The sequence below is a fragment of the Armigeres subalbatus genome, chromosome 3 (assembly GCF_024139115.2).
Source record: "Armigeres subalbatus isolate Guangzhou_Male chromosome 3, GZ_Asu_2, whole genome shotgun sequence".
Taxonomy (NCBI): Eukaryota; Metazoa; Arthropoda; class Insecta; order Diptera; family Culicidae; genus Armigeres; species Armigeres subalbatus.
In genome coordinates this window covers 312,066,017-312,078,659 of record NC_085141.1, presented here as the reverse complement: position 1 = coordinate 312,078,659, position 12,643 = coordinate 312,066,017, and the positions used below count along the sequence as shown (strand labels likewise).

The following is a 12,643-nucleotide window of genomic DNA, read 5'->3' as shown; positions in this document are numbered from 1 at the left end:
AGAGATGGCGCCACATGTCAAGGCAGCTAACGTTATTTGGTTTTGTTTTAAATTTCGATTTCATCAGATTTTGTTTTGTTTCTTTATCAAATCTGATGCTAATGGGACTCTTTATAAAACTGCACGAAGCACGACCACGAGCGAAGCGATGTTGATTTTCAGACAACACCGTCGAAAATGCTCAATCGTTTCACTCAGCGCGCAGGAGATATTTTTATGACTCCGGAAGGGTTGTTTAATTTATTTATGTGTAGATTCCTTTTTGACAAGTAAGACTTGATTTGGATGGATTCATTGTTGGTTTTCCAATCAAAAGAACTCTACTATCCTCCGTTCAGACTCGTGGTTTCGAAGTACTATCGCAAGCATCACGCATCAGAAAAGATAAAACCAACGCGAAGGCTCCGCAAATATGGTAACAGTTCACAAATATTCTACAACTTCACAGTTTCTTCACAATATCGTGGCATAAACTTGCAGTAAAGTTATTCGTTTAGTTGCATTGCATTGTAATTTGTAATAGTCGATTGAAAAAACAATGCGTTGACATTGAGAGAAAAAAAAATGCGGCCGTGCAGGGACATCCTTGCGTTGAGTGTTTCTGTTTTCCCGACCAACCATTTCTTCAAGTTTCTTAAAAATTCTTCATATCAATCTTTAAAGATTCTCTTACCAAACATCGATAGCGATCGATGCCATTTCCTGAAGAATTTCAAATTAGACAGAAGTTAAAACACGACAAATTTATAACGTTTTTTTTCAAAATATCGATACCAATTGATGCCGTTCAAAAAATGCGATTTTTCGCCGTTCTACTTTACCGACCTACCAAAAATTCGATAAAAATAAAAATCTTCAGAGGTACTTCGAGAGTCTTTTTTACATATAGATTTTTTTTATTTATTCGCTTATTTGCGAATCGAACCTGAAAAACCAATGGTGCGCAGAGAACTTAATCACTAAACCAAACTATGTTTTTCAATGCGAGTAGTTAAATTGCAATTATTTTTCACCTTATAACATTCTTCTTTTCATTTTACTTTACTTCCATGCGATACATTTTGGATATTTCTAAATAAAATGGTTCTTCAACACGGAATCGTTCTCTTGCGATTATTAAAAAAAAAACGAATGTCGTTTCATTCAACATTCGTTCATAATAAATTTCTATTCCGAAAATCAAAATTTCGGAGGAAGTAAACAAAAGCCAAAATATCAATCGATTTGTAGCAATAAGTTATATAGGCGGCGCTAGCGAGCAGTGCAGTTCCAATGTATTTGGATTTGAAAATTTACACAGGAAAATCGAATTCAAATGTATGAACTTAAACGTCTGTTTGCGATACTACCAATTAAACAAGTTTTGAGTTCGAAATCAAATCATTATTATTAGAACATGTTTTCCTTTGATTTTCAATCTTATCTGTTCTAAGTCAGCTAACTAGGGAGGACTAGTACAAACTAATTAGTATTTATTTGCTCAGACTAAGGTCAGAGTGGCCTGTGCAGTACATAAAAGTCTTCTCCATTCAGTTCGGTTCATGGTTGCACGTCGCCAACCACGCAGTCTTCGATCGACAAAACTACACACTAAACTCCCTGGATTAATACAAATCGCGTAGCATTCCTATATTTACAAACGTTGTGCTGACTCGACTACAGACGCGCTGTTCCAATTTGGACACTGCGTTATAACTTTATCATTGATCCAGCGAGAGCTACCCATAACGCTGCTATACTCCTTCACGCGGTGTGTTGCAAGATAAGCTCTACCTTGGTCACATTGTTAGCTACTAGGGAATCCTGACACAACGAATACCTTCCCAACTTCCCGCAACATCCAACTCCGTAGTACTTATGAGGATGTCGCTGACTTGGGGACCTTTGCTTAAGTAAGTACTACACCAACATTTCCTCCCCATTTCAAGTTGTCTTAGGTTGAAATCAAGGACTACACCCATTTTGATTTCTAATAGCAATCTGGATAAAAATTTCCAAATAAATATGAATTAATGTTCAAGCCATAAAGAACACCTCAACTATTTTGTGCTATGCTAATACTTCTAAAAATGGGCTTTAGTTTAACGAAATAGCACCCTGCTTCTGATGCGCAGAACATAAGTGTGCTCATTGGAATTAGTGACAAACTAAATGCACAATTCAAATCGTTTTCATTTGGGTGGTTTTCATTACTTATGCATATCAGCTCGATCTCCGATCGCAATCTTTTTCATTTTTTTATTGAAACTTGCATCCCTAGGTTGGCTCATCACTCATCACAAAATTTCTTTCATTAGAGATATCCAATAACATACGAAAATATTTGTTTTGTCAATTTCAATCGTCGATCTTATTGTTTGTCTTCCAAAGTGGTTTTCAATACCTTTTCATCATATTACGTGTTGCTATTACTTTTGTTATTGCTGAACGAAAGATTTTTCTACCGTCTAACCTTTTTTCTACAATTTGAAATGCTTTTTTTATCCGTTTTCATTACTTAGCATAAGATTTCCTTAACCATAAACGGTTTTCTTTACCTTTTAAAAATGTTGTTTTACCTCACCAATGGTTTTCTTTTTTAATGGAAATACTTTTTTTATCGGTTTTCTTTACCTTACAAATGGTTTTCCTTACCATTCAAAACGTTTTTTGGCGGTTTTCATTACCGTACAAGCATTTTTCGTTACCTCTCAAATGGTTTTCTTTACCATTCGAAATATATTTTTTTTGCCGGTTTTCGTTACCGAGCAAGAGGTTTTCTTTACCTCACAAATGGTTTTCTTTACCATTCAGAAAAAAAAAAATATTTTTTGCCGGTTTTCGTTACCGTGCAAGAGGTTTTCCTTACCTCACAAATGGTTTTCTTTACCATTCGAAATATTTTTTTTTGCCGGTTTTCATTACCGTGCAAGAGGTTTTCCTTACCTCACAAATGGTTTTCTTTACCATTCAAAATATTTTTTTTTGCCGGTTTTCATTACCGTGCAAGAGGTTTTCTTTACCTCACAAATCACTCAATTGCTGTCGAATAAAACACCTTACCTGTTTTGCTTTCACTTACTGTTTTGCATACAGATTAATCTGGAAGGATCGCCAATGTGAATACTCAAATATTCCAATCCGTAAAACACATGCATCTGCTGGCCAAAGGACACGTCTGGTTTGCACTCAACTTCACAACACAATGATGATCGGGAAAACGCCGGCCGGCAACGTCGACAGCATCATCATGCTGATGGTCGACTCTTGTCACACAGTGATGTCAGGAGAATGCCATTGACTTTGTGTTGTATAGAGCAGGGCAAGGAAACTGATGTAATAAGGCTGGTATACACCTCACAAAAACTATGACTGAAATGCCATGGTGATGTAAGTTTTGATGTGCAGTATTTAAGCTTTTAAAACAGGTATCGACAAAACTAATCCGTATGATCCTCGAGGATCTCAAACTTAGTGTGTTCAAAGATTGTGTACGGGTTGAATTGATGATTTATCTCGAACTTCGATTTTTTGAGATTTTTTAAGAAAAACGGACATGGTCGTATGGGCCATATGAAGTACATACATACATTTTTTTCACCGAAATTTTATTTTGAAAAGTTTGTATTTTTTACCTCCGAAAACACCAAGCATTCATAAGGATATACGAATTTCTGAGTTTTGATCAGACCAATGACATTTTTAAGTGGTTTTTATTGATGTAACATGTTTTTTAGGTAAAATTATTGTAAGCTACCAATATATTAATTATTATTCAATAATTTTTATTTCAAGAGGCACATTTTATAGATGCTTAACCTTTGCATACAATTCATCAACAAAATTTACTGTTTTAGGCTTAATTTCTTAACATTTTACCCACACACCGTGTCCATTTCACCCGCATACTTTTAAACCGAGATTTTTTCATCCTGATTTTCATTGTCAAAAAAAAATCACAAAATCCGATTGTTTTCCATTAAATTGACTTCAACACATCGTAGAGCTTCTATTTAGAATTAACATAAGTGGTTTAGGTTCCCCTTAGGTTAGGGGGCCCTCCTTAGCCGTGCGGTAAGACGCGCGGCTACAAAGCAAGGCCATGCTGAGGGTGGCTGGGTTCGATTCCCGGTGCCGGTCTAGGCAATTTTCGGATTGGAAATTGTCTCGACTTTCCTGGGCATAAAAGTATCATCGTGTTAGCCTCATGATATACGAATGCATAAATGGTAACCTGGCTTAGAAACCTCGCAGTTAATAACTGTGGAAGTGCTTAATGAACACTAAGCTGCGAGGCGGCTCTGTCCCAGTGTGGGGATGTAATGCCAATAAGAAGAAGAAGAAGAAGGTTTAGGTTCCCAATATTACCACGTTTTCCTTGTAAAAATGGCGCGATTCCTTAGGGTGTCCATATTATTTCCAGCCCCACTATGTCCTTCATTGTTACCAAGTGACTCAAGTAAGACAAAGATATAACATCCTTTACAGGATGCTTTTATTGGGGATTGGGGGGTGTTCTTACTTGTCAATATCCCCAACTCATCCATCTTGGATTTTTGTATGAAATTTATGCTCGTTTGTTCACGTTTTGCACTGAAAATGAACTTTTCCCTCCCGCGCTAGTTATTCCCATCTACTAACGAAGTCGTATAACCCATACATAAAAAAAATGTTGATCTTTTATCTGTTCAATCAAAGTTAATTGCCTATATGCCGGGTATTATGGGAAGGAGGGGCAATACGCCCTAGCTAAGCAAAGACTGCTTTAATGTCTTAACTGTAACGATTTTCATGGGCATTTTTACATCATGCAACAGTCAAACATTATAGCTAGCTGATGCCTTTAAAAATTGTGGAAATCATCAATCATATTGATAATAATCACATTTTAAAAAAGTGGTGATATTTCGTTGCCAGAAAACTCATGAGGCAAAACGCCTAATGAGTAGCTGGTAGCTCTTTGGGAACAGCGCACCACACGTATATAAAACTGTATTTTAAAAATATTTTTATATCTTTTCCAGTATCGTCATACACGGGTGGATGAACAACATCACATCGCTTGCGATTCGTGGCGTTAAGGATGCCTATCTGGCCAGCAACGGTCAGTACAACATCATAGGTGTAGACTGGAACAAGGGAGCAGGCGAAGCTTATCTACGGTCCTCTCAGTACACTCTGGCCGTGGGACATGTTGTAGCTGATTTGATTAATCGGATGGTTCGCTCCGGAATGACAACGATGGACGGAATCTACTTGATCGGACACAGCTTGGGCGCACACATAGCCGGAAACGCCGGTCGACTGGTGAGCGTAGGTAGGCTAAAAGCAATTTTCGGATTGGACCCAGCATCGATCAACTTCTTCGAGGACGAACCGGACAGCCGACTTAGTCCGGACGACGCCGAGTACGTCGAGGTTATCCACACCAGTACGCAATTTTCCGGATATCCTCACCCCATCGGTCGCGTTGACTTTTATCTCAATTATGGCAAGAAGCAGCCTGGATGCACAACAGAATCCTGCAGCCACGGACGGTCTATCGAATACTTTATGGAGTCCCTGTCGAAGGATTGTAAAGGCTTCTGGGGTGCTCGCTGTGATGATTACAACGAACTGAAAACGAAAAAGTGCTACAATCTCAAACAGCAGGGACTGCTGGGCGGTGATCCTGCTCGACTTCAAAATGAGAAAGGAATTTATGTTGTTATCACGGCCGTCGATTCTCCTTACGCTTTAGGTTTCAACTATTGATAGGCAATGAGTAAGGAATGTACCAATAAATTTTTTTTTTTTTATTGACGCATCATGTTCTCCAAGGTTACATAAAGCATGATATCACATATTTCACCCAAAGCAGCTCAGATGTAACAACGCGTGTTGAAAGTTGCAATGACACGAGTTAGCAGACAGATGAGTGACATCATGTGAATGTCTTCAAGGGGTACTGATATTCTCGCGTGTCAAGCAGCAAATGTTATCTAATATGCTAGACGATGTTATCTAATGTACACAAGCGAAGGGAAAACCCACTGTATTACGAGATCAATCAATTGAAAAGAGTTTTATCAATTTCATATAATTGATGAATTTATTTTAAATTATGATTCACTCCAAACCATTAGGGGAAGTTATAAAAATATTTTTTTAAAAACTGATTAATCAACGTAGCGGTGTTTGTTCGGATTTTCTTTCATAAAAGGTGCATTATTTTTGCTCATTATTATGGAACTTAGTAATATCAGCAAATACTGTAAAAAATTGTTTAAATTAGATTTAGTAATAGTATAATGGTATTTCGTGGACAGCAGGCACTATGTGCAAGGGCTTGACGATCCCTTCTCAACCCATCTGCGAGTTGTGGTGCCTGCCTAGCAGTATGCACTATGTAGTACTGCAAAAGGTCGTAATCGTCGTGGGTTCTTCCCGGGCAGCTGCGACGACCTCGATATCAGAAATTGGTATGGATTAGCCTTGCATAAGAGGAAAAGTGCCAAAAAATAATACCAAAAAATATTATGCAAAATACTTTAGGCATAACATGCTTAGTAGGGTGTTCCAAAAAACACTATGTTCGATAAGTCATGGTGCTTAAGCCTTATATGAAAGACAATCGCATCTTGAGCATTTCAGTAGAACAACCCAAAAAAACTGATTTTTGCACTTAGGGCCGATTTCTTCACCTTCGCTTAGAGCTTAAACTTGATTTAAGCGTATGGGTAAGCCCCGCTGAGTTAAGCGAAGGTGAAGAAATTGGCCCTTAATGTCATAGGGGAACTGCTCCTTGAATTCATACCATGTACCCAAATCAATACCATTCGAAAACAAAGAATTGGTGCGCAAATTGTTTTGTTTCTCATTTTTGTGATTTTTTTCAGCAGTGAGCACACCGGCCAAAAACAAAACACGGGAGAAATTGAGCCTAAATTGGCTGTTTTGCGAATGTTATTGATATAGGAGCATGTTTTTAATAACGGAACAGATACCCTATAATGCTATATTCGCCACATTCAAATCACTTTTTCGATCGGTTATTATTTTTTTGCTTTTCTGTGGACCATAATGAGTATCCTACATGGTAATACGGTTGGTATTATGCAATTACATGACCTCTAGAACAATTTAAATAACTCAAAAAGGAAACTTTTTTGATAATTTTCGCAGAAAATCACCTCGGGTTCGTAAAATATTTTTTTCTAATTATTCAAAAAGTATTTTTTTTTTAAGTTTATATAAATAAAAAAAAAAGTTTTCGTGAAAACAGATAAAAAAAATATTCTAACAGAACTGAGATATTAAAGTTTTAGTAAACCCTCAAACCGTAAATATTTTCTAATCTATTAAAACTCAACAACATTTTGGTGGATATTTCAAGAATTTAAGTTTTTGACATCAAGTAGAAGGATATACATCCAGGCTAAAGTTTAAATTCAGTTTTAATGATTTTATTAAGCATGATTGGCTTACATAATTCATGAAAATGATTTTCAACCTGCAAAAACCGATTGTGGCAGTATAAAAACCAAGCTAAGCTAAGTTGCCATGGAGTTTTGAAGTGTAGAATTATGCTTTCAATCATTCCCAGTTCTCCTAATTTTTTTTGACATGACATTGACAAGCGCCATATAGCGAACTTCTCATGTAGCTGCGATATCATAAAAGGCGGAGTAAATCTAATTTTAGCTAGATTAATGTATAATTATTTTATTTATTTATTTATTTATGTTTATTTATTTATTTATTTATTTATTTATTTATTTATTTTTTTATTTATTATTTATTTATTTTATTTATTTTTATTTATATTATTTATTATTATTTCAACGATATTTACTTTCTTTCAACGATATTTACAATATCCAGAAAGTGTTAATATATAAGAGTTTTGAAAACGCATATATTTATTTCAAAAACCAACCAGCAGCGTTCTAGCAGTTTTGACGTAGGACTTACGTCTTTTTTACTGTATTGGGTGCAAACATATTTTAGTTACTAGATAAAGATTGTCGCTTCGGTTCCCTTTGTTCTGCTGTCCGAAACATGTGTGGTACATACCTGTCAAATCGCATGGATTTTCCTTCTTTGACATTTAGCTCCCCTATCCTCGCCAGCAAAAGATGTTCCGGACAGCGACGACAGCGACAATCTTTATCTAGTAACTAAAATATCTTTTATTGGGTGTCATTAAAAGTTTTAGAAATCGAGAGCGTTACGCTGAATGGGATGATTTCGAACTTTAATAGCGCCGTTATCTTTCAATGGACTCGGACACTCTCCAGCAATTCGCCAATTTCATTGAAACTTAAGATTATAAACGCAGGGCTGGTAGCGATGAATGCCGTTCAAAATAGTGACTTTAGTGACCAACGATGATGAAAAAGTGACCAAAGAGCAGTCTTCACGAAAACATGAGCGGCGCTGAGCTTGTGTGCAGTTTTTACCAGTGCATGTTCATCCTGAGCGCGCGCTCTCTTTCAAGCTCATGTTCACCGTCAACATTGAACATGGGTGCAAAAAATGAACGCGGTGCGGTTCAGCTCAGGCTCGAGCTCAAGCTCAAAACTTGGGCTGCGTGTTCAGGCTGTGTGCTCATGGAGCATGCTGTGTGCTCAGACTGTGTGCTTAGGCTGCTGTAAACTGAGGCTGTGGGCCGAGAGTGAAGCATCACGATTATGCGGCAGTGCGGCACGTTTCATATGCTGCATATATAGTTGAGGTTGAAGGCAAAAAACGATTCGGAGCAGGATGCCTTTATTGGGGCCTTGATTCAGAGTTTGTAGATGACAAGATATAGTTTCAGCATTTGTAGATAAACATGGCAGCATTGATTATCTTCTATATAATAAAAATGAAATGGTCTGTGTTCGTATCCGCATAACTCGAAAACGGCTGGATGGATTTTCTCCATTTCTTCAGCAGATATGTTCGTTATCGTTTCCGACGGGTTTATATGATATTTTCTCATGCGAAAATTACGAGTAGGGTTGAATGAATAGTGAAAAACTAAAATTAAGATTCGTATGGAATTTTCGTATAGACAGTTCACAACGCGCATTTTCGCCTACTATGCAGGACAACGTCTGCCGGGTCGACTAGTTTTACGATATAAGTAAAATATACAATATTTTATTGCTCTATGTTAAACGATATGCAAGATTTCATTCCTTGAATATTTTTCAAATGTGTGCATCTGACCTTGATAGAAATGAGTAGAAGTATGCGCAAACCTAAATCTCACTGTACAGAATATTTAAGATTTATTATTCATATCATGAGCATTTGAAAACTACTTTCTAAAAACTGGTCTATATGGAAGCCTTGGTGTTTTTTTTCTTTATGATTCTTCTCTCGGTTGTAAATCCCTTAGTATGTGGAGAGCGGTTATGTATTATTTATTAAAGATTGTAGAAAATAAACCGAAGCTTGGAACTAACTCACTTTCACATAAAAAAAATAAGTGTGTTAGCAAAGATACACATAATATTATTATTTATGTTATTAAAACTATTAAACTCAATCGGGGAGATGAATGAAACGCATAAAATCTTATATATATATATATATATATATATATATATATATATATATATATCGAAATTTTCACCTTTTTCGATGTCGAAGAAGAAGGAGAAAGATAATATTTAAAAATATGACACAAGAAAGCAACCACATTAAATTTGGAACTCTAAAAGTAGTTTAATTAAAAAGTCATTGCAGTGCGGGGTTGGACTTTTTTATACTGTACAATGAACATACAATTTTGATTTTTTATTTTATTTTGTTTTATCACACTTGATACACAGAATTAGAAAAGTCCAACTCCAAACTGCTAACCGTTTATAAATAAATTGATTTTTGAATTTTCGGGAAGAGTTTTTAAAATTTCTTCGTATGCTTTCTGGCCCATTTTTTTGAATAGCATCTTTCTGCTTCTCTTTCATGCAACATCAAAAAGCCAATACCTCAGCAGTATGAAACAATTGAATAGATCGATTTTAAACTGCTGTACTGCTCTAGGCGTCAACTGCCCAGATATCAAAATTAGTTTCTCACTGAAAATATATAAGAAATTCCTCAAATAATGATGGTTATTTAAAATATGACTGAAAAATACTATCAGCTGAAAAGGAAGTACTTTAAAATCGCTTTCTTTTATGCTATACAAGACGTTGAAGTTTTGACAAACCAAACCGTGCATCAATAAACAAATGTTCAGTTTATCGCAGAAGTTAACATAATTTTCTTTTTACTTTTACTTATCATAGAACCAATGAAATTCAATTCTATAAAACTAATGTTTGATATGAACATCAAAATCACATACCAAAATGATAAGCTAAGCTCAAACCAATGTCTGTGGATTGGAACCAATGTTTTGTACCGTGCTCAAAGCGGCGCTCACAGCCGCGCTGAAAACATCAATGTTCGAGCGCCGCTGTGAGCGCGGTGCAAAACATGAGCATCCAACCTGCGCTCGTGTTCATGTTCATTTTTACGAGTGCACGTTCGAGCCCGAAGCGAATGTTCATTCGAGTGCGGCAGCATGGATAAACATCTGCGCGGGGCTGCACCTTGAAGACTGCCAAAGAGTGACTTTCAATTGCAGAAAAAGTGACCAAATAGTGACTTTTGTATGAAGTTCTGAACCGGGTATAGAGCTACAAGTTGCATTAGCATTGTTACGGTATAATTCGTAGTTTGCAAACTAGTGTTTCATTTTTGAAATCCATATCTAGAATGCTATCAGGAATCAAGAAAAGGCAAAGACAACAAAAGCATAAGGATTACTGCTACTGGACACGCCCATCCTCATCGTAAGGAGGGAGAGGATGGAAGCAAGATGGCAGTGACTGCACAGATAGAAAAATCCACTGAAATTTACGCTAAAAATCATGCACATAAATGGAACGTCATTATTAGCGTAATTCCACATGAAATATAGCCTAAATGTATACAATATTTGACGTAAATCGGCAATATTGCAAACAAGTTGTAAGCAATCTTGTTGAGAAGTGGACCATTTAAGCATAAAATAGCGTAAATTTCCGCATGTCAAATTTTACGCGCTGTTCATTTTTCATTATTATTTTCTGTGTGCGACATTCTCATAAGCACCACGGAGTTGAGGATGGTATTCGTTGGATCTGTCAGGAGCTTGCAATGTGGCCATGGTATCTCATATTAAGTAGCATACTACAAGAAAGGTATATACGTCACGTGAACGGGTAGTAAGTGACAAGTTGTGTCACAAAATTATGCTGATAATTACAACAACATTTGTTCTTCAATATGAGCTCGAAGTTTTCTGTGTAACAGCCAAAGAATGATATAAAATATAAATAAAATATAAATCTAATTGATTCCTAGACTAAGTATTTGGACTCACAAAGCTTATAAATCTTTGGTAGGACCATTTGTTTGAAAAATATAAAATAATTAAAATAATGAAGAAATTTTAAAAATATAATATAATAAAACAATGGTTTATTAACCAGCTTAAACGAAGTTTTTGAGATTTTCAGCTCGACGTGGCATTCTAGGGAAAAGTTTGAAAATCCAATCAAACGATGGTCTCGTATTAGAAATCCAGCAATTCTAATAAACTTTAATTTCTAAGTGACAGACTTTTGTATTAAAGTTAATTAAAAATGAATGGCCAAATAATCTGGATTTAAAAAAATCTTTAAATCTATTTTTTTTTTGTTTTATTCCAGATTTAAAAAATTCGACTAATTCATTCACCTCCATACTAGCTTTTTGGATATCTATTCTCAATTGTTAATAAACGAATTTTCTTTTATAAAAATGTGATATTTCTGAAATAATTTCAATCAAAAAGTTTTTTAGTGGCAAGTGGCTTGTGCTAGAATTAATTCTGACATAAGTTGCTCTACATTTTTTTATTGGGACTTTATCTCGAAGAATGGCAAGGCGGATTTAAAACGGAAACGGATTTAACAACCATTTCACAACCAACACGCCCTTATCGCTCATTATTAGGTTCTGCAGCGTCTGTATCTAACCTCAAACTGATGACAGATTAGTAGTACTTCGTGTTTGACTCGGGGGCAGCCAACCAATACTCCATTGCGCAGTGACGTCACGCACGACTTTTGACAGGAACTGGTCCTGTTGTTTACAGACGATTACATTTTAATTTTGAGATACTTCTATCATTCTTTGGAATATCTGATAGATAATTACCTAAACTTATCGATAATTATCTGTATTTGAAAGGGAAATGTACGGAATGTCTTCAACATCCTGAAATATGCAAATTTAATTTGGATCAAAAAAATACTAAGTCCGAAACGTAAACAACAGGACCAGTACCTGTCAAAATTGTGAGGTTAGGTTTGCCGCGCGCAATGACCTATAACGAACTCGAATCTTGTCGGAGTCCTCGTCGGAGTCAGTGGAAAGTACTACTGAACTGTCAAAAAAGTTCATTTGACGAGGACCGAATTCATTCGTGACGTCATGCTGCAGAACCTAATTCTTCCTGACGTTGAGAAACATCAATCATATTTGTCATGTGATGAACCAGAGGCTGTTCACCATCTTTGGTATCAACGCTCACCAACAGACGTGGTTCTGGTTCCAATGATCATCAATTCTGTACTCCTCAATTGACCTTTTCCGTCAATTTTTTTTATTCGCTTAA

General features: G+C 36.2%; 1 protein-coding gene across 1 annotated transcript in view; it reads left to right on the top strand.

Annotated features, from left to right (window-relative positions):
• LOC134220781 (phospholipase A1-like) overlaps positions 1-5,777 on the top strand; it is a 31,737-nt gene extending 25,960 nt beyond the window's left edge. Inside the window, exon 3 of the mRNA XM_062699882.1 lies at positions 5,004-5,777. Within this exon, the coding sequence (XP_062555866.1) occupies positions 5,004-5,733 (730 nt within the window). The 3' untranslated portion in view covers positions 5,734-5,777. The remainder of the gene's footprint in view (positions 1-5,003) is intronic.
• The last annotated feature ends 6,866 nt before the right edge of the window (positions 5,778-12,643 follow it).